Source organism: Neolamprologus brichardi, chromosome 10 (genome assembly GCF_056152115.1).
Source record: "Neolamprologus brichardi isolate AB-2024 chromosome 10, ASM5615211v1, whole genome shotgun sequence".
Lineage (NCBI taxonomy): Eukaryota > Metazoa > Chordata > Actinopteri > Cichliformes > Cichlidae > Neolamprologus > Neolamprologus brichardi.
The window spans coordinates 7341790-7369316 of NC_142113.1; the positions used below are offsets into that span (position 1 = coordinate 7341790).

The 27527-nt window shown below is 39.6% G+C and overlaps 1 protein-coding gene across 3 annotated transcripts; it reads left to right on the forward strand.

Annotated features, from left to right (window-relative positions):
- On the forward strand, positions 1 to 26871 carry LOC102795216 (RAC-beta serine/threonine-protein kinase-like). Of its 3 annotated transcripts, none has more exons than XM_006800533.3 (14): positions 1 to 111; positions 1736 to 1868; positions 1995 to 2123; positions 2265 to 2376; positions 2649 to 2799; positions 3591 to 3722; positions 11700 to 11765; positions 13594 to 13662; positions 13803 to 13925; positions 21214 to 21342; positions 22489 to 22703; positions 22786 to 22873; positions 25627 to 25729; positions 25830 to 26871. In XM_006800533.3, exons 2-14 carry the CDS (start codon positions 1823 to 1825, stop codon positions 25907 to 25909), a joined length of 1443 nt encoding a protein of 480 aa, XP_006800596.1. In that variant the 5' UTR covers positions 1 to 111; positions 1736 to 1822; the 3' UTR covers positions 25910 to 26871. The 3 variants fall into 3 exon arrangements, with proteins under 3 accessions (XP_006800596.1, XP_006800595.1, XP_006800597.1); XM_006800532.3 differs by having other exon boundaries at positions 1814 to 1868; XM_006800534.3 differs by lacking the exons at positions 1 to 111; positions 1736 to 1868 and having other exon boundaries at positions 2094 to 2123; positions 2327 to 2376.
- Positions 26872 to 27527: the final 656 nt, after the last annotated feature.

The window sequence follows — 27527 nt, forward strand, 5'->3', positions numbered from 1 at the left end:
ACTACGAAGAAGAAACTTCCACGGTGTTTTCCTCGGTGGATGGCCTGTTCTGGAACTAAACTGTGAAAGCTGCATTGAAACGAAATCTGTGTGGGATAAAGTCACTGAGATGTGCGTTAAATTATGTTTCATAATTAAGTTGTGCAAAATATATGAAGTTAAAAGATTAGCTGACAAACTTTTAACTCATAGCTAGGTAGAACTGCTATTTGATAATCGCTATCAGGGCTGTTTCAGCAACCCTACCAGAAAGCATATGATCGCTAACGTAAGATATTTTTTTCTAATATTAAAAATAAAAATGAATTTATTATAGTTCAAGGAATCATTACTAATATTAGAGTTCGGTGTGAAGCCCCATAAAACTCGAGTATGGAAAGCACTACTATGACGGCTGTAAAATAAGAACCTAATATGTGATAATAAGCTATAAGTAGCAAAGTGACTTTTGACACTACTCAAGTGACAAGTATCGTTGTTTGACGTTCGCTTGTCTGTTAATATAGATTCAGTGTGAATACGTTAAGTTATTAACTGTATATACATTTCTTTACTTAAAGCTTTTTGTAACGTGTGCTTTCAAACTTCGCTGTATGTTAACAGTAAATTATCTGCTGTGAGTATTTAACTGCAAACCAACTTAACTGCCCCGCCGAGTGACGAGAAACAATGAGACTAGGATTAGAATGGTATTATGTGTTGTTTAGCTGGAATTACTACAAATTGCGAGTTTTGTAGTGTGCTTTCATTTAAAATGTTGCGCGATGTTTGTAAATGTGATACCTGCCGCTGGTATCCTTCTGCAACAAAACTATCGATAAACTCACACACTCACGTTGCAGGGATTGTACAGTAATGTACGTTAACATCCGGCAGACTTATGCATTCATTTCATATGCCAACCCCCCCCCCCCCCCTTTTTTTTTTTATTTTATTTTATTAAATAATACTTAAAATTCCGGATTGGTTTATTAGTGCTGGGCGACGTATGAGCCAACGCTCATTCTGTGGAGCCTTCACGTTAGCTGCAACGGGCTAAGATATGCCATTTTAAATGTTACTCACCATCACTTCTATAAAGTGGAAGGTTTCGTCCCCTTGATATGTAAGTTTATGTAAAACAGAGTAATAGTATACATTTACAGAAACTTGTCGAGACAATCATAAATTATTAAACGATTAGCGAATAAATAGACAATGAATATGCAATAATCTCTTATCAAGTTTGAAAACATTGTAATAGCTTGTTAAATATTGTGTGGTTTCCATTACTTGAACACGAAGATTTTTCTTTCTTTCTAGCGATTCTAATATTAGAGCATCATCGGTCGGTCTTTTTTATGTTATTCCAACACCCATCTTTTTCAATATAAATCATTCAGCTTGACAGTGAAGTAAATATGAGGCTTTAGGCTTTAAATCTGTAAATTAAGATAAAATTGTTTAATCCTAAAGTTGATAGTCTGTTACAACATCAAGACAGCAAACATTTAACAAATATCTTAAATAAGCTTTTTAAATTTAGTCAATACTCTGACTGCAGTCAGTATTGGCGAAATCCAGATACTCTCATCTGGATATTATATTATCAGGTCTTAAATTAGTTTTCTTTCATTTTAAGATTATTATTTTTTAGTCAGCTGTTGACTGAATGTTAATTTTTTTCTTTGTTTTTTTTTCTATGGAAAATATTTAATGTCATTCCTGATTTTGTTGCACTGCTTATTTCATTCAGTGGGTGCTGTTGTCACTTTGACTGAGTCTTAAACATAGTAAGAATCTACTTTTCCTCCTTCTGACTCTCTCTGGGCAGTCCCTTACCATGAATGAAGTCAGTATAGTGAGAGAGGGATGGCTTCACAAAAGAGGTATGGATCATGAAAATTGTTATAAAATTGTGTTATAAGATGGGAAAACTGTTGTCTTCTGTTGTCTGTTGCCAGTTATTTATCGTATAATTGCACTGTTGATTTAATTTGTCATTTTTGATCCAGGTGAATATATCAAAACATGGAGGCCTAGGTATTTTATCCTAAAGAGCGATGGCTCTTTCATCGGTTACAAAGAGAAACCAGATTTAAATGACCAAACTTCCCCACCACTGAACAACTTCTCAGTGGCAGGTTAGTCTTTTAAGATGTTGAAGAGTGGCCATCCTTTATGTCAGATCCTTTCAGTTTTCAAGACTCCCTGTATGTTTTTTCAGTTCTGGTCCCTTCTAACCACCTTCAAGTAAATATGAATGATAATTGTATTTTTTACAGAATGCCAGTTAATGAAGACTGAAAGACCCAGACCTAATACATTTGTCATCCGTTGTCTGCAGTGGACCACTGTTATTGAACGTACTTTTCATGTAGAAAGCAACGAAGAGAGGTAAAAACCATAAATCACATTTCTTACTATCCTTGTCAAATCCAGGCATGCACTTTTTGTGTTTTATGTACTGTGATGTGCATTTTCCTGTATCCAATATTCATTAGTTGTCATTTAGAATACTTCGACTCCATCTGTTTTTTTTAATTGACAATTACTAAGTCACGCCAAATTCTCCAGTATTGATGTATATGATACAGTGATTTCATGCTCTTCACAGTTTTACGGATTGGATAGCCGAGTGGCAATTTGTGATATTTTTTACATTTCAGAGAGGGGTGGATAAGGGCAATCCAGTATGTAGCGAACAGTCTGAAAATGCTGGAACAGGGGGAAGAGGAACCAATGGATGTTCTCAGCTCACCAAACGAAAGCAGCCTGGTGGAGATGGAGGCAGTTATATCCAAGAGCCGCACCAAAGTGGTGAGAGAATAAGCTGATACAGCTTTGAGCTGATAAAAACTGCTACTTACTGTAAGTCAGGCCAGTTTCAGTTGGTCTCACATAAACTCTATTAGGGAAGCAATGTGTTGTGCAAACAGGAATATCAGTATAGATTTGTGAAAGGATATTTCTTACATCATACAAACCGTAATATGTAATTGTCTCTGGCTTCCTCATAATCATTATCCTTAGAATTGGAAAGTAAACCCAATGCCAGCATTCATTGGGACTGCAGTGGTAGCAAAAAGACATCTTGTAGTGTTCAAGTGTGGGGGAAAGTGGCCCCTTGGCATGTCTGCTTGCTGTATAACCTCAATAAATACTTTCCTGAAAATTATATGGTCTTATTTGTTAGTTAAGTTCATTTTAAATGTTATTAGAGTAAGAGAGAAATCTAGTCAGTCTATTCAGGTGTTTATTCTTTGTGATTGATAAGTCATTAGCCATTTAGTGTAGAGGTCCTCCGTTTCACAGTCAGAGCCACTGCTTGCTCATTACTGGTGTGGTTTCAAAGCACCAAGGCTCAGCTTTAAGCCTTAATAATAGCCAATAAGATATGTCACAGTGATTAGGTGAATAGTTTTATGTGCAGTCTGCTATTTGCATTAGGACATAAGGAACAAGGATGCAAAGATGAAACTTTTCATTTCATGTCAAACGAACAGCATAATATATTTTACTTCTAAATGTACGTAACTTTAAAAGAATATTTTGTTTAATTAAAAAAATGTACACACACTTCCACAATGAATGAGTTGTATATTTTACAGACAATGACTGACTTTGAATATCTGAAGCTGCTTGGAAAGGGTACCTTTGGGAAGGTGATTCTTGTCAAAGAAAAGACAACTGGAGTACATTATGCCATGAAAATACTGCGCAAAATGGTGATAATAGCCAAGGTAAGTGTGTGTATTGACATAATTGGTGCAGTTGTAATTGATATATTTCTGCCATTTTGCTGCTGCAAGACTTGTCCTACTTTAACAGATGAATGCTGCGAAATGTGTGTGAAGACAGGAGTGCGGCACAGCATCAACATCGGCTTCCTGTTTTCTAGTATAATGTTTATTGGCTCATTTTGAAAATTAGTGTTTATAGGGCTTGACTAAAATATTTTTGTCATTAGTTATGAAAGGCACTGCTCATTGAATTATGATCAGTTCCTGATTGTCAGTGATTTTAATATTCATGTCCATTATGAATCCAGACTCTTGGTCAAAGAATTTATTGAGCTTATTGAAACATTCTCACTCAGTCTGTGTCTGGTCCGATTGTGCACATGATAAGTTCTTTAACAGCATCTTTGTTTGCATCAGCTTTCGATGACTCTGTGCTTGTAAATCGAGATTATTACTTTACTCTTAATCTTAACAAATATATAATTCTATTTAATTTTTGGCCTTTTTCGGATTTTACTTTGATAGGTACAGTGAAGAATTGACAGGAAAGCGAAAGGCAGAAAGGGCCGTGGCTTGGACTTGAACCCGGCCGGCTGCTCTCAGCCATACAGCATGTGGTCGCCTTTTAGCAGTGCTTTAAAATTTCATAAACAGATTAGCTCTGTTGTTAAGACAAGTTTCTTTCAGCTGTGGCTCCTCAGTAAGGTGAAGGCCTACCTTACGGCACATTACTTTTAGAGAGTAATTCATGCTTTCATTACTACTTGTCAAAACTATTATAACTCTTTATAATTGGCTCTGATCAGTTCTGACTTCGTCACCTACAAGTTGTTCAAAATGTAGCAGGTTGCCTTTTGACAGGAAAGAAATGGTGTGAACACATTACACCTGTACTGGCCTCCTTACACTAGCTTTCAGTTCATTTCAGATCCAGTTTAAAACTGCTTACTTTTCAGTGGTTAGGCAATACCTAACTTAAGAGAACTTTTGAAACCCTGTAATCCTATCAGAGCACTGAGCTATACAACCACATGTTCAATCCAATAGTTTCAGCAATCTCCCTTCAGAAATTTGCTGCAATTGGTGAACCCTTATATTGATGCTACAGTGCGGCAGAAAAAGTAGCCAAACATGCAGAGGAGTAATTGACTGCACTGAAAAGAGCAAGTCACAATAGTTGCAGGATAGAGCTACACAACCCTTGTCTTAGGATTTCCGAGTGGTCTGCAGTTATCTTGTAGTTACGGCAGTAAAACCAAAGCAGAAAATGCTACTGATAAAACTGAAACGAAGAAAGAAGAAAGACTGAACATAGATACGTTGGCCTATTTGCTTGAGGTATCGACTCAGGAGTGAAAGCACAAACAATAAAACACATTTGTTCAATATTACAGCAATAAAAGTGTTCAGCAGTCCTTTTTTGTCAGTCCATATACCCAAGTTGTTACAGGTCCTAGTTCTTTTCAGTTTCTTTTGTTCAGGTGTGTGTTGAGTGTATGTCTAGTGGGTATGGTGGGTGTTTTTTTTGTTTTTTTTAAAATAACTATCAGAGTAATGTTATCTTGTTGAAATCTCACTAGCTTATCTGTCCAGAAGCAATGAGGCTGTCGCCAGCATCACAGCTGCAGATCTTGAATCCTTTCTTGCCATTAGATTGTTTCTAACTCAGAAACCATCAACCTGCACAAGACGCAGAACAACTGTCACCAGCCCTCCAAATTTCTCCTCCCTTCTGGGTCCTGGCATGCTGCTTAAATAGGCTGTGTTGGGCAACCTCCTCTGGCACTGCCCCCTGAACCCACTGCACCATCCCTCCTTTCCAGCCGAGCAACTAACCACACCCCACCACAGTGACTATACTGACTAGGGCTGGGTATCGTCACTGATTTCTATAATCAATTAGAATCTGATTCACAAGGTCCTGTTTCGATTGGATTCCCGATTCAGCTCAATTCAATTTAATTTTGACTCAGACAGTCAGGAATTATAATTCTGATCATTTAGCAGTACATATCCCTATTTTTATATCTGTGTATAAAAACACAGCTGACGCTTCAAAGTAACTGAGGATAAAACACAGAAAAACATGAAAGAGATTTTTCTTGGCTTGGCTTTTTATAGTAGATAACCGTGTAATAAGTATGAAAGCACGATAATCAAGTGAATAATGGAGAAATCAGAGATTTGAGAATAGAAACTGGTTTTGAAGTACACTAAGAGAGCGAAAGAGCTGTGCAGGAAGTGTGATTTTATTGTGGTGGAAGCAAAACCGCAAATGTAAGAGGGAATTAATGATAATGTTTATCAAACGTTAAGCGTAGTTTGGATTTTCTTTTGTTGCGGGTTCAGTGAATTCTGGTCGGAGAGTGACAAAACCTGCAGCATCAGAATCTGTGATGTGTCGGCTTTCAGCACCATCTGTATACGTGCCATCAGGTGAACAATCTGCGCTTTCCGTTTCCGTGTACCTGCTCTCATTTGCTGTTTTAGCGGTTTGGTGGTTCTTGAAATAGTTTTGTGAGCTTTAAGCTGAGATTCTGGCGTTTTTGGCAAAATACATTTATATTTAAAAATTGATTCAGGATTTAATGAATCGATATCAATATCAATCTGCTGAAAATTGATTTTTTTAAAACCCAACCCTAATATTGACCACCACATAACAATTGTTGTTTTTATTCATCCATCCATTCTTTTTCATTAATCCAATTCAGTTTTGCGGAGGCGGTGGGCTGGAGCTGTCCTAGTGTGAGAGGCAGGGTGCACCCTGAACAGGTCACCAGCCTGTCCAGGGCTAACACATAGAGAAAGACAGCTATTCAAACTCACATTCACAATTTAGAATCACCAATTAACCAATTATGCTGTTTTGCTGTTTTCATTCATTTTTCATTTATCATTATATGGTACCTTACGGTACCATATAAATGCAAAACATGTTGCAGTGAGAACAGAAACTGTGGGAGCTGTTAATGTATGGCGTTATTTTTGTGCCACTATTCTAAGTGCATGTAAAAAAAAAAACTAATAATAATTTGAGCGCACGTAAAAAAAATTTGCAGGTGCAAAATAAATTTCTCCTCAAAATGCAACACTTACACCTGAGTCCCCATGTTTTAACAGGCAGGCGTGATTGCAGATGCCGTGCAGGATCATCCGCACGGCATCCGCAGACCACGCCCACCACAATATCTCATATTGACTGTCAAGAACAGTGGTGGATGATGAAGAGAAGCTCTAAAGATGATTTTGTTTTCATTATTGTGGCAGAGGGAAATTCCAGCCTTGGGGATATCAGGCCTCCGCGGTTGCTGTGAGATATAGCATTTGCTGATTGATAATTTGGGCTTGTTGACACGTTGTAGTCATCAAGGTGACAATGAATTCCTCTAAATTAATTGTCTAGAGCAGCGGTCCCCAACCCCCGGGCCTCGGACCGGTACCGGTCCGTGAGTCGTTTGGTACCTGTTTTGGAGGAAGGAAGGTTCAGGGTTGGGTAGTCATCATCATGGGCTCATCCGAGTAGAATGAGAATAAGCAGTCAATTACAGGTTTTGTCGTTTTATTGAATAATGGGTAAAGGAAGGAAAGACACACATGGACTGCTATCTCTAAAAAGGACAAAGTATGATTTAAGTAACTTGAAACAATACATGAACTCAGGAGACTCAAAGAGTACTCACCTCAGCTGCCGCCCCATGTGGGAGTGAAGAAAGAGTGAGGGGTAGGTGAGTGCAGTCCTTATATAACGAGTGACAGGTGAGTGCAATTAAGGCCAAGCACCACACCCAATCAAAGGTGAGGAAAAGAAACAAGGTGCATTTGGTGAAGTGAATGTGCTGAAAGGTGAGCCTTTACAACAGCCGCCCCCATATTTCTACTGAGAAATATGTCCAAAGGATTAGAGATGTTCTTTTTCACGAAGCGGGGGCAGAGGAATCAGACATGCTACAGGTCTAATATAGGTTCAGGGGGTCGACCTAGAGGTCGACAACTCAGGCCAGACAGTTCAGGGGGCCGACCATGTAGCCAGCGGTGGCGGCAAAGCAGCCGCAAAGCATGCCAACCGCGTGGGATGCAGCTGCAGGCCCAGACCTGCAGACCGTCGGGCAGTTTTGCAGGTGCTGGGGGCACCTCATACTCTGCTGATGGTGGAGTATGAGGTGGCTGAATGAATTCAGAGCCATCAGCGGACACAAGGATGTGCTGGAGTGGTTCTCCTGAACCTGATCTGGAAGATGTGAACAAACATTGGGCATGCGTGGAACTGCTCTGGGGTTGGAAGTCTGTGATTGGACCTTGGAGTGTCCATCCTAAGCAGGTTTTGACTGCTGCCGGGGATCCAAATGGTCCATGTCTAACTGGTGCAATAGGCGTAATAAGGTGGGTATGATCAGAGCCTATGAGCAGTAGTGGAGCTGCTTTGTTAAGAAAAGTTAATGGGATACCTTGAAGATGCTTGTATCTCCGTTGAAGAGAGGATATGGGGTAGGTGTGTTCTGAAAGTGCTAAGTGACTTGTAGCGAAGGCATTATTAATTGTGTAAGTTTTCTCTGGATGTGCGATAGGTGAAATCTGGAAACTTACAGAAGAACCTTGAATAGTTTCAACTTCTTGATGGACAGTTTTGAGTGATAATTTTTCAGCTTTCCCAGTTAGGTGGAGATGCTGAGCTGCTGATGTCAGAAGCATGGTACGTTGGGAGCCATCGTCAAGTACTGCATACGTTTCCAGGGTTCTTTTGCCATTACGCAGGAGCACTTTCACAACTTTTAATAGTACACTAGTACAGTCACTAGGTTTATCAAAGTACAGTGTCCTCACTACAGGATTAACTTCAGTGCTAGGTCTCTGATTCACCTCACATAGGATCTGTAGATGTCTTCCCATGCAGGTGGCACATGCTTTCCTCAGATCACACTTTGCAGCCTGATGAGTTCTAGCACAACGCCAGCACCGTTTGTTTCTCTTTATCCAGTGTATTTTCTCATCCTTTGTCTTGTTAATGAATTCAGGGCACTTGCTAATGTGGTGTTCAGGTGAGCAGCAATATGCACATCTTGCCTTAGTCATTATGATGGGTTGTGCTGCCTGTACAGGATCGGATGCATTTGTCCCATGTAATATTGTTGTGAGTGGAGAGGTGTACTTATGGGCAGGTCGTGGCTGGTTAAAGGATGAAACGGCACTGTCCTTTCTTGGTTGACACTTGCACTCCATTTGCAACCAGGATGAGAACAAAGGTAAGTCATACATCATATCTCCTTGTTCCCTGTAAATGTGCCGTTTGAAGCGACTGGAATGCTCTGCGGGCAACTTTTCGAGTAGGCGATCGACATGGGAGCCACAATTTAGTTCTGTCCGTCCTTGATCACCCAGAGTGCTAAGCAAACCAACTAAAGCTTGCACACGAAGAGCAAAGTTATCCAGAGTCCGACCATCACCTGCTCTGATAGGAGGAAGCTCCAGTATATTACGTAGCTCTTTCAATGCTAGCTGTCTTGGTTGCCCATAACGCTCATCAAGAGCTTTGATGGCTTGAGTGTATGGGTCAGGAGCATAGGAAAAGGAAATAGCTAACCGTTTAGCTTGGTCTACTTTCAGATGATCGAGAAGGACATGATATTTAAAGTGCTCTGTCTCATGAGGGTCAAGCAGGTTAGTAAGGGCCATTCGTAACAGCCTATACTGGATTTCATCTTCTCTGGTAAGGTCTGGGAAAGAAGGACCCTCAAGCTTATACACATGTGTTCTAGTGCTAACTGGGTGACTAGAACTAGCAGTAATGAGTACCGAAGGTTTTTGTGCATGCAAACCATCAGATGTAGCTGGTTGCTGCTTTACAGGAGGGTGCTGCCTTGGTTCTTGAATGCAAACAAGAGGTTGAGCGGGGTGTTCATCTAGATGAACAGAAGGTTGAACACAGGAAATCTGGTACGGACCTTCCAGTGGCGTGGCCAGGAAATTAAAAGGAGTCTCATCTGGTGTAGGAAAAACTGGTCTAGGCAAACCACTTGAAGGAACTGCAGCATCTAATATTGTTGAGTTAGGGACAGGAGGGCTAGCAGATTGAACTGCACTAGAGTGACGGCTAACCTGTGGGGGCTGAGAGGGTGATTGACATGTTGCTGGATCAATCACTGGGAACTGCTCATGTTGCTGATGCGTTTGGGGAATGGCTTGTAAACCGCATACAGAGGATTTGCTTTCATCAGATGAGACATTGTGAATTGAAGATCTGGAGGAACTGTGAGAATGGGGAGGAGATAATTGAATCATAAGTTGCCTAATCTCCCTCATCATCATCAGGAGTTCCCTCATCACCTCATCTTGATTTGTGGGTAAAGGAGCAGGGGATGTCTCTGGCTGACTTTCTGACTCCCCGTCAGGATCCTGCAGCCCATGTGTGTCTGTGTCACTATGCTGGCATTCTGTTTGACTCTCTGTATCACATCTAGCACTTCTACTTCCAGGATACTGAACGTCATACTGCTGCAGGTGGGCAGGAGGTCGCCTTTCGCGACCGGAACATCTCAAATCTTCAGTCAATGGCTGCTGTGAATCCATGATGCTAACACTACTCCGGCTCGGAGGACCATGTTTTGGAGGAAGGAAGGTTCAGGGTTGGGTAGTCATCATCATGGGCTCATCCGAGTAGAATGAGAATAAGCAGTCAATTACAGGTTTTGTCGTTTTATTGAATAATGGGTAAAGGAAGGAAAGACACACATGGACTGCTATCTCTAAAAAGGACAAAGTATGATTTAAGTAACTTGAAACAATACATGAACTCAGGAGACTCAAAGAGTACTCACCTCAGCTGCCGCCCCATGTGGGAGTGAAGAAAGAGTGAGGGGTAGGTGAGTGCAGTCCTTATATAACGAGTGACAGGTGAGTGCAATTAAGGCCAAGCACCACACCCAATCAAAGGTGAGGAAAAGAAACAAGGTGCATTTGGTGAAGTGAATGTGCTGAAAGGTGAGCCTTTACAACAGTACCGGGCCGTGAGAGTTGAGGCTCAGGTGTGAAATGTATGGTTTTCAAGGTTTTTATCGGTTTTCAGCGTTATTTTGTTATTGTTTTGATCGTTAATTCGGTTTCCTGGGTCTTTTCAGGTGTGTTATGAATAAATCTTCTTTTTTTTCGGTACCGGTACTAGTTTTATTTTGTTGTATTTATCCGCGACACCTTAAAGGCCAGTCCGTGAATATAATGTCGGGCATAAACCAGTCCGTGGCGCAAAAAAGGTTGGGGACCGCTGGTCTAGAGTCATATTTTAGGCCATCTGTCTGACAATTGCCACCATTGGGTCTTGCGACAGGACAAAGATACCAAGCACATACGTAAATCTAGAACAGAATAACTCAGAGAAAAGATTCAAGGTGTTGCAGTGGTGTTGCAGTGGTGTTGCAGCAACCTGATTGAAATGGTGTGTCTGCAACTTCAGGCACACCATTTCAATCAGGTTGAGTTCTTGATAATGGACATTTTAAATGAAGTTGTGCAAAAAATGATACAGTAAAATATGTCATGTGTTGTTCATTTTAAGGTTCTTTGTCCCAAATTTTAAATTAGTTTAGAACTTGGTGAGGACTAGAGACTTTTTTCTATATACAGTCTTGATACATAAAACTTGAAAGTAGGTGTATTTTCTTTTACATAACTCCATAACAATATGTTCTTATCTAAATATGAGCTAAATGAAAACGTCAAGCATCATTTGCGACTTCGTTGTGTCAGCAGTGTGCACTGTCCTCTGACCATCTTTAGGTAACAAAGTGGCTGAATAAAATTAGACTGTGATATATATCAGCTACATTGTTGTATTTTAGCTTTGATACAAGTTAAGGCATTAAAACAAAGATTATGTCAAACAGACTGTCCTTCTCAGTCTCTGTTTGTTCTTGCTTTAAGTAACGTTTTACTATTTTTAAAAATGTTTTTTGTGTTTGTAATTATAATTGTGTTTGCTGACAGGATGAAGTGGCCCACACGGTTACAGAGAGCCGAGTGTTACAGAACACCAAACATCCTTTCCTCACGGTGAGAATAATATTAAAAAGTGACCAAACAGTAGATATTTATTGTCATTGGACCAATGAAACATTTAACAACGTCATTAAGGTTCAGTTCCTCTCAGTGCAAAAGAAGACTAAAAATGAAAGAAATAAAATTCCCCTTGATGGTCCCCCACAGTACCTTTGCTCTTCCTATGATTGTTCTCTTCTGGACAGAGATCTCATTTCTGTTGTTCCTGGGATCTGCTGGAGCCACTTGCCTAGCTTGGGGGTCACTGCACTCAATACTCTGATTACCACTGGGAGCACTGTTACCTTCACCCTCCACATTTTCTTCAGTGTCTCTCTTAGCCCCTGGTATTTTTCCATCTTCTTGTGTTCCTTCTTTCTGATGTTACTGTCATTTGGTAATTCTACATCTATCACTACGGCCATCTTCTTCTGCTTGTCTACCACTACTATATCCAATTGGTTGGCCACCAACATTTTGTCTGTCTGTATCTGGAAGTCACACAGGATCTTAGCTCGGTCAATCTCCACCACTCTAGGAGGCGTATCCCATTTTGACCTCGGGACTTCCTCGGGACACAGATGTTTCTTTATACTATGCCAGCCACTTGGTTATGGCGTTCCATGTATGCCCTGCCTTGCACCCTGCTGTTATGAGCTGTTGTGCTCAGAGCTTGTTCCTGTGCTGCCATGATTAGTGCCTCTGCTGTCTTTCAGTCCAGCTTTGTCCAAGCCACTGGTAGGATTTCTGGATGTCAGCAACTTCCTCTATCTACTGATACATACGGTGATACATACCGTGCAGGGGTTTGTCCTTCCTCCTTTTGCATCTCTTTCTTGGGTATCTGCTGCCTGAGATATTCACTGAGCACGCGGTCAGTGGCCATCTTTGTGATGGTAAATGGTAAATGGCCTGCATTTGTATAGCGCTTTACTTAGTCCCTAAGGACCCCAAAGCGCTTTACACTACACTCAGTCATTCACCCATTCACACACTGGCAATGGCAAGCTACATTGTAGCCACAGCTGCCCTGGGGCGCACTGACAGAGGCGAGGCTGCTGGACACTGGCGCCACCAGTAGGTAAACATGGGGTTAGTATCTTGCCCAAGGATATTTGGCATGCAGCCAGGAGGCAGCCTGGGATTGAACCACCGACCTTCTGATTAGTGGCTGACCTGCTCTGCCACCTGAGCTACAGCCATGTATTCATGGATGTTTGCTGTTTCATCCTGGACCATAATACTGACATAATACTGACACTCACTAGTCCCTCCTTCCTTCTGCTTAGCATACAACCTCAGAGCGCTGGACTCCATGATTGGTCAGGAGCTTCCTCGTCTTGATGTCATTGGCCTCTATCTCTTCCTTTGGCCAGCTTATTATCCCAGCAGGGTAACTGATCACGGGCAGGTTGTAGGTGTTGATAGCCCAGATCTTGTCCTTACTGTTCAGCTGACTCCTCGGGACTTGCCTGACCCTCTGCAGGTACTTGGTGGTTGCACCTTTCCTAGCAGCCTCTTCGTGGGTCACATTTGCCTATGGGATTCTCAGGTAGTTGTAGCTGTCCTCGATGTCTGCAGTGTTGCCTTCTGGTAGATCGATCCCCTCAGTTCTGACTACCTTCCCTCTCTTTGTTACCATCTGACAGTCTTCAAATCAGAAGCAAGGGAAAATTTAGTCTTTTAATTGATTTTTGAGGAACCTTAAAAATTCTTAAACCCAATCAAAGGCCTCTTTCTATTTACTTTGTTTGTTTGTTTTTCTCCTGATGGTTAGTAGTTACATAGGGATTCTTCGCTATGTACCTGATATATTTTTTTCATTGTGATAACATTCTTACAGACACTGAAATATGCCTTCCAAACCCACGATCGACTCTGTTTTGTAATGGAATATGCTAATGGAGGCGAGGTGAGACCCATATCCTACAACCATAATCAACTCATCAGTCATATGGGATGCACCCAGTTCAAGAGTTAACCATTTACACGTAGACAGATCTTGTGTAACACCAGGTAAGTGCTTGACTCTCTCTGCTCTGTTTTCTTCAGCTCTTCTTCCACCTCTCACGTGAACGAGTCTTCACAGAAGACCGGGCACGCTTCTATGGTGCTGAGATTGTATCAGCACTTGAGTACCTCCATTCACGTGACGTCGTTTACCGTGATTTGAAGGTGAATACGACACACAAATCCATCATTTCATAAATGCCCCGTGTGCAAGTATGACTGCAATCATACTACAAACTGAATCTTAATTTGTTGATAATCACACACCAAGGGAAATGTTACGAAATTTGAGAGCTTGTAGAATAAAATGTGTTTAGAAAAAAATTAAACTTGTATTTTGAAATTTTCATTATTATTTTGTGCTTTCACACGTGTGTTAAATTTAGTTACAGAATAAACATGCACAAATAGACTTATATTTGCACAAACAAAATTTAAATTTCGAATTTAAATTTTACGTATTTTTTTACAACTTACAACCAAAGCTCTGTGATTGCAACCTCTCAAATTAGTGAATACAACTGCTCAATTGCATCCTCTCGAGTTACAAATTCATGAATTTCCTCGCTTTGACATTGGCAACACGTCTTACAGTAAATGTGTTGCGAAACTCGTACTTGTAGCTAAAGAGGTGTTGGTAGGGCGGACAGAGCGGTCAGCCAGTCAAAAGCAGAAGACCAAGAGGTCTCATTTTTCACTGTCCTCTGTATGCCATGCTGGATTCACTACAACAGAACAATGGTAAGTTTCCCTCAAAACTTTGCTTTTGCACATTAACACTGTGAATAATGACAAAATCAACACAAAGGACAAAAATCCTCAACCCTTATGAGGGGCAGCGTCAAGAACAAGAATGAATGACCATTTTGGCTGCCAGCAGTGTCTCTCACTCAGTTTGTCCCAGTAAATCATGACTTTTACTTCATCTTTGAGCCCTCTCTCTGAACCACAGGACTGTCACTCGGGGACATCAGAACATTACACTTTAAATGACAGTATCTTTAAGCTGTTTTATCCATGCATATTAAGGTAAAAGGAATCTATACAAAGTCATTGTTATGCAGCAAATATGTTTGATTGCTAAAGGGTTTTCCCAGTATCTCTTTCATGCTGCTGTCCACCCTTTCAATGGAGTGGATGTTTGCAGGAAGGCTGTATGCTGTTTTTGTATTTGTTGTAATGGACTGGGGAATAGGAGCTATTGTCAGTTCTTTTCCTTGCCTCCTCTCCAAGCAGTCTTAGTCCCTCCAGTCTTAGTCCCTCCCCTTCCTCTAAGAAAGAGACATGAGGAGAGAGAGGAGTCCAGTCAGCCACTGTAGTGATAGGACAGCTTTACTGCATCGTGTTAAATTGAAGTCACTTAAAAAAGTGTGTGGCACATTTGCATCATCTGTCTATTGTCTAATTTCCAGAGCACTGCTGTGTGTTCTGATTACTGATAGATGAGCATGGCAAATGTCCAGATATCCATTTTTTGGGCACTCTTACAAATGGTGAAGGGTAGAAAGTTAGACTACATACCTAATCATCTTAAATAACTAAGAATACAAATTAATGCTGAATTTAGAAATCTCATTATTTGTGTATTATTTATTACTTGTAACTTTTTGTAGCTCCTCTTCTATGCATTGCAGATAAAACTTACAAAAGCGTACATCATTACAGTGATGCTGACTGGACTCCTCTGCCCTCCAGATGCATTTTAGGAAATGAGACAACCTGTAAGATGCCAAACTGACTTAATTGTTTCAGTCTCAAGATACAGTAGAGATGGGAGACATAAAATTGAGAAACGTGAAAAGCGCAACCTCTTTGCCTCTATATTATGCAAAAGGATAAGCAAATTGGCTGGGATGCCTTTACAGTAGGTCTCTATTATTGGGTTCTCCTGTCACAGTTGTCCTCATCAGTAAAATGACATCATATTGGTCAGTCTATAAACCATTAAACATTCATACTAACACTTGTATAATAAATTTCTGAATTCAACAGATAAAAGCTTTAAGAACATAACTGACAGATGTTAACTTCTCATTAGAAGTCAACTTGCTTTTTATTAATAACATTTTTAAAAAGAGTAAACTTTGACTGTCAGCAGTATTTTATTCTTTTTGTTCAATTTGTTATTCATTATATTCTATTATTTGTCTAAATATCAGCAGACAAATAATCTGTGTCGATGGGATTTTTTTTTCTTCAGTCACAGGACATTAACACAGAAACCAGCACAATGTTTCTAACGGGTCCACCTACAATGTCATCAGAGCCAGAGGACTTGATATACACTGTTAAAGAATATGGTAATACATTTCAGGTATCTCTGGAAAATGATATTTAAGATATATCTAAATGTTTAAAGAGGATCTCCGTTAGTTACTTATATTCATAAACAGAAGAGAAAGTTAACATAATATGTTATAACTTATATAACATAATATTGCCCAATATAACTTGTTACGTTATGGTAAATGGTAAATGGCCTGTATTTGTATAGCGCTTTACTTAGTCCCTAAGGACCCCAAAGCGCTTTACACTACATTCAGTCATCCACCTATTCACACACACATTCACACACTGGTGATGACAAGCTACATTGTAGCCACAGCTGCCCTGGGGTGCACTGACAGAGGCGAGGCTGCCAGACACTGGTGCCACCGGGCCCTCTGACTACCACCAGTAGGCAACTGGTGAAGTGTCTTGCCCAAGAACACAACGACCGAGACTGTCCGAGCCGGGGATCGAACCGGCAACCTTCCGATTACAAGACGAAGCAACAAGCAGGCTGAATTACAGCAGAGGAATAGGGTTTTCAATTAAGTTTGTCTTTTTTTAAAAACGAAGTCACTGGAGATAAATAAAGGGCAGCAGGTGAATTTAAGGAGCAGGACAGTGCAAGCTGAGTAGATAAAACAGCAGGGATTAAAAGAGTACAGGGACTGGAGCTTGGAAGGTGGTGGGAACAGGACAGTGGGCAAGCAGCTAAGTACTTGGCAATAAATCACGATGATAGTGTCGGTGCCAGTCAGTAGATGGCTTATAAGCAAGCTGGGGATTTTGAGAACCAGACAAGCTACAGGTAAATGGACTGGTTCTTATATAGCACTTTTCTACATTATCTGAGCACTCAAAGTGCTTTACATGCAAAAAAGCAGCGCACCCATTTGTACAAGTACTTTTTTCTACACTGTTTCTGAGTGCTTTCTATTTAACATTCACATGCAGTCATATTCCAATAGATGCATTGGAGAGCAACATGGGGTTAGTATCTTGCCCAAAGATATTTGGCATGCAGGCTGCAGCATATCACATGATGGCATACCACAGCATACTAAAGGTCTATTGGAGTCTATGTCTCGACACCACACACACACACTAGTGATAGGATTTCTGGCTCTTTTTAGAGAACCGGCTCTTTCGGCTTGACTCACTAAAAAGAGCCGGCTCTTCGGCTCCGAACCGACTCTTCAGGTTGTTTTGTTGCTGTAATTAATTTATTATTAACAATAATATAAAATTATGCACAAAAGGAATTACTAATGTAAAAAAAAAGTTGGTTTTATTTATGTATTTTTTATATATAAATATATGCGGTGGCCCCTAGAGACAAAGCACGTACAAACTCCAAAAAGCACGTACAAACTCCAAAACACATTTCTAGCGTTAACTGAACTTCCAAAACAGAGCTACCTAAAATTACTTAAATTACACAATTGAAAGCATATGTGTATTGTTTGTGTATTTATACACAAGCACTCATATATATTCAAATAATTTAAAAAAATTTTCATTTACCTGTTACTACCACACAACAAATCCGGTCATTGGTACTTGCTGGCTTGTGTAGCCACTAGGTAACAAAAACTCAACACTGCGCCTAGCATCCTGGAGCACTTCTGTTGTGTTTTGTACGTGTTTTGGAGTTTTTACGTCAGGCATGTCCAAAGTCTGGCCCACAGCTTCAGTCTAATTATGTATAATTTATGGCTCACTTTCTAAGTCTGAATAAATAAATCATGACTTTAAAGGTGTAATTCCTTTTTTCAACACATTTTTGTCTGCTACTTGCACCTGTGCTGCAAGCCCGCCCTTCTCTGCTCATTTCTGCCATAGCGACTGTACAAAAAAAGAGAAAGGTTGATGGTGAGGGCCACCGCTTCCAGGAGCGGTGGGAATTTTACTGAAATTCGAGGCAATTGTTTTTGCCTGATTTGTAAAGAGACTGTTGTCTTGTTCAAGGATTTTAACATCAGGACACACTACGAGACTAAACATGCTGCAACATATAACAAGCTAACAGGGAGTGAGCGTGCTGAAAAAGTGAAGCAACTCCAAGCTGCTCTGGCTTCACAACAGCGATTTTTCATGCGGGCCTGTGAGACACATGAAAATATCACGAAAGCCAGCTAAGAAGTGGCTATGTTAATAGCTAAACATGGCAAACCTTTCACTGAAGGTACGTTTATCAAAGACTGTGTCATGAAAATGATGGAGAACATTTTCCCCGAGAAGAAGCAAGAATTTCTGTGTTTGCTTGGCACGCAACATTGTGGCACGAAGAGTTGAGGATATATCATCAGACATTCACAGACAGCTGCGGGACAGAGGAGTGGATTTTGATTATTTCTCATTAGCCTGCGATGAAAGCACCGATGCATCTGACACCGCGCAACTGCGGATTTTTTTTTACGAGGAGTCAACGGCAAGATGAACGTGACAGAGGAGCTGCTGGATCTCAAAAGTCTTAAGGGTCAAACCAGAGGAATGGATTTATTCATTTCTGTTTGTGAAGCTGTTGATGATATGAAGCTACCATGGAGTAAAGTTTCTAGGATCATTACTGATGGTGCACCTGCCATGGCTGGTAAGCGAAGCGGATTGTCCACACTGATCTGCCATAAAGTCAGCGAAGAAGCAAGTAACGCTGTTAAACTTCACTGTATCATTCATCAGCAGGCTCTCTGTGCCAAACATCTCAAATTTGATGATGTTATGAAACCAGTAGCAAAGACAATCAACTGTATTCGCTCTAAAGCTCTGTACCACCGACAGTTTCAGCAGTTTCTGCAGTTTCTGCAGTTTCTGCATGACATCCAGGTTGAATATGGTGACGTAATTTATTACAGTGATGTGAGGTGGCTATGTCAGGGGTCTGCACTACAGTGATTTTTCTCTCTCAGAGAGGTAATCAGACAGTTTTTAGATGAGAAGGGACAACCAATGGAAGAAATGTCTGATCCTGTATGGCTGGCAAATCTAGCTTTTTTGGTTGACATTACGAAGCATCTGAATGCGCTGAATGTTAATCTTCAAGGAAAAGACGCAGTGGTGAGCCAACTATACGCTCACATCAAGGCCTTTGGAACCAAACTGCAACTTTTTCAAAAACACTTGTCCCTAACAGAGCCCTGTACCGCACACTTCCCAACTTTGAAAGAGGTTATTGACAGTTTCCCAGTGGATATTAATGTCCAAATGAAGAGGTACGCAACAGCTATCGCGTCTCTTTCTGGAGAATTTAACAAACGCTTTCAGGACTTTGCAGCTATTGAAAAAGACATGCTGCTTTTCTCATCTCCCTTCTCCGTGGACCCTGATGATGCTCCTCCGCAGCTTCAGCTGGAGCTCATTGAGCTGCAGTGTGATGATGAGTGCCGCAGAAAACACCGGCAGTGTTCTTTTGTTGACTTCGGCAGGCTTCCTGAAGTGCGATCTCTTGCTAAGAAAATGCTGAGCTTATTTGGTTCCACATATTTGTGTGAGCTAACATTCTCTGTCATGAACTTAAACAAGAACCGATTGAGATCAAGGATTAGTGACTCCTACTTGTGTGATATTTTACGCATGTCAACCACTGCCCTCAATCCAGACCTGATTGCTTTACTAAGATCTAGATCTCAGTATCACCCCTCTCATTAGTCCAGGGATGTCCAAATTCTGTACTGGAGAGCTGCTATGCATGTTTTAGTTCTTTCTGGTTTAGCACAGTTGAATCAAATGAAGAGCAGCCCTCCAGGAGTGACATCCCTGCATTACTCATGTGTTCCTGAACAGTAAAAAGCATAAAGCACGCTAATGCAATCCACAAAAGGAAACGTATTTTGTTAAACTCTTAAGATTTGGTTTTAACTGTTGATCTTATGCTCTTAATTCATAGTTGAGTGTGTTGTGTACATATTGTGTAAATTTACAAATGTGTTTATTTCTTGCGGCAAGTGAACTTCCAGTTGTGCAACGTTCCAGTAGATTTTGGCTTCCTGAAAGGTCTTGTAAAAGTCAAAGGCAAAATTCACTTTAAAAAAAACTTTATTGATAACAGAACACTTTTCATTACTTATAACTCCTGTTTAAATGTTCAATAGACAAAGATTGCAAACTCATGGAACTTAGGGTATTCTATACAGTTTGTTCAATGTTGTCTGACTCCAGATATAAATGAAAGGCAGAATTGTGTCTTTAGAGTTGTAAATGCTTGCCTGAGTGTCTTTTATTTAGGTACATTTCTATTTTAAAAATAAAGGTAATTGTGACTATTAAAATTGTTCTTCATTAAAATTTCATGTAACTTTGTTATGGAAAAAAAAGTTGAAAGGAACCATTGGCGCATCTTCACTTTATAAAATTTGGCCCTCTTTGCAAAAGGTTTGGACACCCCTGTTTTACGTGCTTCTGAGTTTTTACGTGCTTCGGAGTTTGTCCGTGCTTCGGGGTTTGTACGTGCTTCAGAGACACACACACACACACACACACACACACACACACACACACACATATATATATATGTGTGTGTGTGTGTGTGTGCGTGTGTGTGTGTGTATATATGTGTGTGTGTGTGTATATATATGTATATATATATATATATATGTGTGTGTGTGTGTGTGTGTGTGTGTGTATATATATATATGTGTGTGTGTGTGTGTATATGTGTGTGTATGTGTGTGTATGTATGTGTATATATATATATATATATATATATATATATATATATATATATATATATATATATATATATGTATGTATGTATATATACATATATATATGTGTGTGTGTGTGTGTGTGTATATGTGTATATATATATGTGTATATATCAAGGTCGGTGGTAATTTTTTTTGAAAATCTTGTAAATGCAAGAACTCAAGAATACAGTGATGTGGGAGCTTCAAATTGATATCATAGGAGTATCTACTAAAATTCTTGGACGAGTTCGAGTGACGTCGACCTGTCTTTGAAAAAGGAACAACAAAACTATTCTTTCAGTGATCAAGATGATGAGGTTACACAAATATTTGTACACTGGATACAGGCTTATTTTTTGGTAGTTTAATGTAGACAGCATGTTTGTTTTTCTGTTGTTTTGCGAACAGACAAAGAAAATGTACAGGAACTGTGGATCTGTTGAATTGGCAGCAGTGTATGATTATACTGAAATCTGATGTGAATGTGTTTTTCCTCTCAGCTGGAGAATTTGATGCTGGACAAAGACGGACACATTAAAATAACTGATTTTGGCCTTTGTAAAGAGGGCATTACTCCAGATGCAACAATGAAAACCTTTTGTGGAACACCTGAATATCTGGCTCCTGAGGTAAGGCACTGTCTGGTGACACATTTTAAACACACCTGTGTTGTCAAGCTTGTTTAATAGCTTGTTTAATATCATAGTTTGGTCCCCTGTCTCTAGATTTGCTGCAACTGTAAATCTATTACTCATATTTTATGTGCATAAGAAGCTGTCTTGGTTGAGCCATGTAAAGTATTCTGTTTTTATTTGTTTTTCCTGTGTACAGTAAAACAAGGTAGGTGTGAGTTGATATGTTGACCAATGTCCAATATCACTAAGAATCATGCTACACCCAAGACACCCAATCACCCCAGTTTGTGAACTTGGGAATGAAGTGATGTAGAAGTTTCATGCCATGCCATAATCTCAGACTAGTTCAAATATCAGTGACCTTGACCTCAAGGTCAGAGGTCACGTTTTCTGAAAATGTTGTCAATGCGACAACTTGAGCACAAGGCAACATAGGATTTCCAAATTGTGTCAAGAGGAGTACCACTGGCCACCACCAGTGGGTTTTTTATTTATTTATTTATTTATTTTCCATTATAAATGCCAATACTGTTATACTGGCAAATAGCTCGGACTGCAAGACTCAACAGTCTCAAGACTCAACAGTCTTGATGGTAAAACAGCTTTTACCATCAAGCCATTCAACACCTCAACTACAACACTTGAATACCGACACCACACTTCATAGGATGCACACAGAAGCTGTCCTAAAGTTTCTCAAGAACATACTACACTCTGCACTGGTCACTTCATTTTTATTAGTATTTAAATAAAAATAAAATTTCTTACTCCGTCCAATACTGTACTAACTGCAACTCTAAAATCTTGTACTGCTCAGTTTGTACTGCTGCACACTCCTGCCACTTTATCCCATGTGCAATATCCCATGCAGATCACTTATTTTAAAGAGTAGGAAGAAAATGATGCATTTGATTTTTTTACACACTTAAGAGAAAAGATTAGCCCTGCTCTTTCAAACAGAATGGGTGATGTAAAGGATGACTGGTAAGAAGTTTGAACAGAAAAAGAAGAAAAATCATATAAAGAAGAAATATTTTTGACTCACAAAAGTGTGCCATTATTTGCACCAAATGCTATGGTATGCCAATTCAGAGTTATGGCTTTTTACTGCTGTTGAGAAATCGGTCTCTTCTTCCTCAGGTCCTAGAAGATAATGACTACGGCCGCGCAGTGGACTGGTGGGGTCTCGGTGTAGTTATGTATGAAATGATGTGCGGCCGATTGCCTTTCTATAACCAAGACCACGAGCGCTTATTTGAGCTCATCCTAATGGAGGAGATCCGCTTTCCTCGGAACCTCTCACCTGAGGCCAAGTCCCTGCTGGCTGGCCTGCTCAAGAAGGATCCCAAGCACAGGTATTAGCCCAAACTACTACTCTGTATGGATTGTAATAAAAATGTCTAGTTTACGCTCAAATAATCTCATTTGGACTGACAGGTTAGGAGGAGGTCCCAGTGATGCCAAAGAAGTAATGACTCACAAATTTTTTATCACCATCAACTGGCATGATGTGGAACAGAGAAAGGTGGGGCTTTCTTTTTTTAACTTCTTATTTCTATTTATCAAGCGCAGTCAGACAGTCCAATCAGTCATGTCTTCATTTAACAGGAACAGCAGTTACAAGTGAGTCAAAAATGAGATGATGGATTCTGGCATTCAGTGTAGCATTCTTTTTGCTCCATAGCAACATGACATGAGAGAAATAAAAAGTAACCAAATTAATAATAACATTCATCAGGAATCCCAACACTCACTAGATGTACTATAAAGTAACCACGTTTCACACACACTTGAATTTGGGTGAGGTGGGGTGACAAGCTCCTTACACTACGATGACGGTGGATGGCTGGGAACCTTCACAGACACGGATTTTAGATGTTCTCAAATTTTGATAAATGGTAAATGTCCATGGAAAGTAGCCATCAGGCCAATCCACATGTGATAGATTCCATTGTTATTAGGTTCTTTTCGTGGTGCAAAGTGTTGTTTTTTTCACCAACAACTTTTTGAATTGCAACCAAAAAGTTCGGCCTTCTCATCAGGCCATATCAGAGGTTTCCTCATGCTTGTGGAATACTTGATGTATATTTTGCAAATTTTTGCCAGATTTCAATGTTTTTCTTTGTCAGGAAAGGCTTTCATCCTGCAACCCTACCCCATAGTCAAGGCAAATGTAGAATATGGGAGATTGTTTTCACATTTTTAGTTGCAGAAATGCCTTAAATACATAAGGACCTGGATGACTTCTAATTTCCTACCTCACCTCTGTGCTTGTCAGTGCAGCATTTAATATTTTGGACACTAAGATTTTATTACAGAGATGAGAGCATGCCATAGTTAGAGAATGTAGTACGCTGCAGTGGTTTTAATCAAATCTATTTAATAGACTCCAATTTTTTCATGTAAATGAAGATTGTTCTGTACTTGCAAAGGTTAATCATAGAATTCCAGAGTGTTTCATGCTACGATTAATTCTGTTTACATTATATATGCCTCTCTTAGGCAGTGTCATTCAAAGGCATACGATACATTTTCATTGCTACGCAGCTGATACCCACTTTTATCAGTCCATGAAGCCAGATGAGACACACCAATTCGTTAAACTGTTTAAGATAATAAATGTTCTGCGTCTAAATTCTGATTCATTGGTCCTAAAAATCTTAGAAACACAGTGTCTAACCAGATGCATACTTTGGAAGCCATTACCTTGGCCTCCAGTAACACTGTGAGGAATCTTGGAGTTGTTTTTGACCAGGATATGTTCTTCATTAAACAAATATGTAGAACTGCTTTTCTACATATTTGTGTATTTTTCTACATTTTGCATTTATTACTTCTAAGCTGGACTATTGAAATTCATTATCAGGTTGTCATAAAAACTCTTTGAAATGCCTTGTGTTGATCCAAAATGCTCCAGTTGGAGTACCACCAGGTACTAGAATGAGACAGCATATTCCTCCCATACTGACTTCACTTCATTGGCTCCATGATAAATTCAAAGTGAAATTTAAAATCCCTCTCCTCACATACAAGTTCTTAAATATTTAGGCCCCATCTTTTCTTAAAGAACTCATAGTACCCTATCGCCATAATAATAGAGCACTTTGCTCTCAGACTCCTGGATAAATTTATAATTAGTTTAATAAGTAGCTCTTTGAAGGAAATTTCTGTTAGCTATTTTTGCATAAAGCAAAAAGCTAATTGAACTAATAGAAATTAATAAAAATATTAGCGCATGGATTACAAGTGTTTTTTACCCCTTAGCCATAAAAGGCTGATTGGGTATTGTCATTACAAAATCTTGTGAATGCAATAACTCAAGAAGGAAGTCACCGAGAATTTTCAAATTAATCAGAATTTTTAATTAATCTCAAGTTTAGAGGTCAAGTTTTCTGAAAATCTTGTGATTTTGATAACTTAAAAACAAAGCGACGCAGGATTTTGAAGTTGAGACCATAGGTGTATGTGCTACGAGGCTACCACTGGTGGTCACGAGTATTGCTTAACATTATTGTGAGGCAACATGTTTCTAATTTTAGAGATATTGTGGAAATGCAAGAAACAGCCCTAAATATTTGTTTAATATGCACATTGAAGGATATATCGTAGTCAAAAACAACTCCAAAATTCCTCACAGTGTTACTGGAGGCCAAGGTAATGCCATCCAGGGTAAGTATCTGGTTACACATCATATTTCTAAGATTTTTAGGGCCAAAGACAAGAACTTTAGGTTTGTCTGAATTAGAGGTCATCTAGGTTCTTACACAGTAACTTTAATAACTACAGCATGCTCTGATCTGTGTAACAAGTATTGAATGCTGCATCAAGATAAGCACAGAGATGAGGCCATAAGATGATCATTTGTAACCTTCGTTAACCCTGCTTTTGTACTGTGATAAATTCAGATTTAAAACTCTCCAAATAAACCATTCCTCTACAGATAATTAGTTAGCTGTTTCACAGCTACTCTTTCAAAACCTTTTGAGATAAACAGCCTATCATTAGTTAAGACAGCTGGGTCAAGTACTGGCTTTTTACCCCATTGCCACAAAAGGCTATTGGGGTAATGTCATCACTTTACTGGGCAGGCCGGCAGGCTGGTAGCATGTACACCCAAGTTTGTGAATATGATAACTCAAGACCGAAGTGATGTAGGAATTTTAAATGGATACCCTAGGTATGAGTTATGCCAACTGTATTGTAGACCCTCCTCTACATGCATGTTAGAAATCCAGCATGTTACCAAGTGATATCTGTCTCTTCCAATCCCTGGTACAGCTGACCCCCCTCTTCAAACCGCAAGTAACATCAGAGACAGATACCCGGTACTTTGATGAGGAGTTCACAGCACAAACAATCACACTCACTCCCCCAGACAAGTGTAAGTATCTTCTTGTTGGACCCGTCAGCACTGATCCATCATTATTCAAAGTTAATATCACATTTCTTGGTCACTGACTTAGATTGCCTTCTTGTTACAGATAACAGTCTGGACTGTGAGGACCCCAGCCAAGAAGCTCATTTCCCCCAATTCTCCTATTCTGCTAGCATAAGAGAGTGATAGCATCTCTGCCACACACACACACACACACACACACACATGTGTATAAACACCTTGGTTACAATCATACAGCCATAAAAATAAGTAGAGCTTTCATTTTTAAAGAGGTGTTAGTCTTAGCACGATTTCAGTGCCTTGCCTGGGAGCCTTATTGTTAAAATCTGTCTTGGTCCACAGAAAGGAAAAAGCCTATCCACAGTGGCTATACTGTAACATAAGAACTTCACATAGCCACCAGTGCAGTTTAACAACATAATCAAGACCATCAGACCTATAAAAGATGGTGCTGCTGTTTGTACCATTCTTTTTTTCTTTTTTTTTATATTCTATGAATAAGCCATACAACTCCCCATGACACTTGTAAGTCCTTTAATTCAATCCTGGCTGTGACCTTTGGTGAAATATATGAAGAAGGGAGGAGAGCAGCAGTTAATCTTACTATTACACAAAAAATCCTGCATGTCTGTTTTTTGAACATTTTTTTTCTTCTGTATTATTAGCTCATTGAGTATTAAGGAATAAATTATAATATTATACAAATGGAAGGATGTGTACTGAACTCAATCCTTGTACAAGCTAACTGCAAAAAATGGACATTTGTCACTTTTTATTACTTTGTGCTTTAGAATTTTGGTCTCCCATGTGTTAGATATTGTCTTTGTAGCCTTTATCATTTAGCATTTTTGGTCCCCCAGAACACAAGTTCACTTGCTGAACATTTTACATCAGAGATGTCAGACTCATTTTACATCGAGGGCCACATACAGCCCACTTTGATCATATGGGGACCATACAAGTGAAACTCCACTTCTTTTCAGCATAAAGATATTTAACTGCACATTTAATCCCTGAGATATCTTAGTATACGATAAAGAAGTGCGTTTTCAACAGAACATCTCATTATTTCTGCATGATATTTATATTAAATTATAGAAAAGGTTCTGGTAGCTCACTGCCCAGACTGTCCCATATCTGTAAAACATAAATCATTTGTTTGTTGAATTTTTTTTTTTTTTTTTTTTTTACTAAATTTTTAAACAAACCAATGTTAAATATAATGTAAAAACATTTTGATGCATGCTCAGTATCCAGGTAAGTAAATCCCAAAGGTTGATTCTGTTCATCCGGATGTAGTGTTTTCAGTGGGAGAAACGTTTCATCACTCATCCAAGTGACTTCTTCAGTCTCAGCTGACTCCAGGTTTCCCCAACCTTATAAACAGTACATTTGCACAATCACTGAAACTCGCCCACTAAATAAACAATGGGCTGTGAGGTCAGTTCCTTGATCATTAATATGCAAATTGTCATGACCATTGATTAATGGCCATGAGTAACATTCACAGAGAGTTGGGGAATGCCTACAATCACAGCATTGTAAGATATGGAAAGATGTACCCTTAGGCCCCCTCCTCGATTCAAAGATGATCTTTCTATAGCACTTTCTAGTCTCTACTCTCACTGACCACTCAAAGCACTTTAGAATATAAGTCTCATTTTAACTACACATCTCACAACTAGTCATTTAGCATCAGATCCTTAATATGATTACTATCTGAGAGGCCTTTCAGAAGATGGGTAGAGATTATCACTCTGTGGATAATAGTTCAACAGAAATA

Bases quoted from the DNA above. Each gene is read 5' to 3' on its own strand.
- LOC102795216 (XM_006800533.3), top strand. From the start codon at position 1,823: ATGAATGAAGTCAGTATAGTGAGAGAGGGATGGCTTCACAAAAGAG. The intron at 2,377-2,648 runs GTAAAAACCATA...TTTACATTTCAG, and splicing joins GTAGAAAGCAACGAAGAGAG to AGAGGGGTGGATAAGGGCAA. The intron at 25,730-25,829 runs GTAAGTATCTTC...TTCTTGTTACAG, and splicing joins ACTCACTCCCCCAGACAAGT to ATAACAGTCTGGACTGTGAG.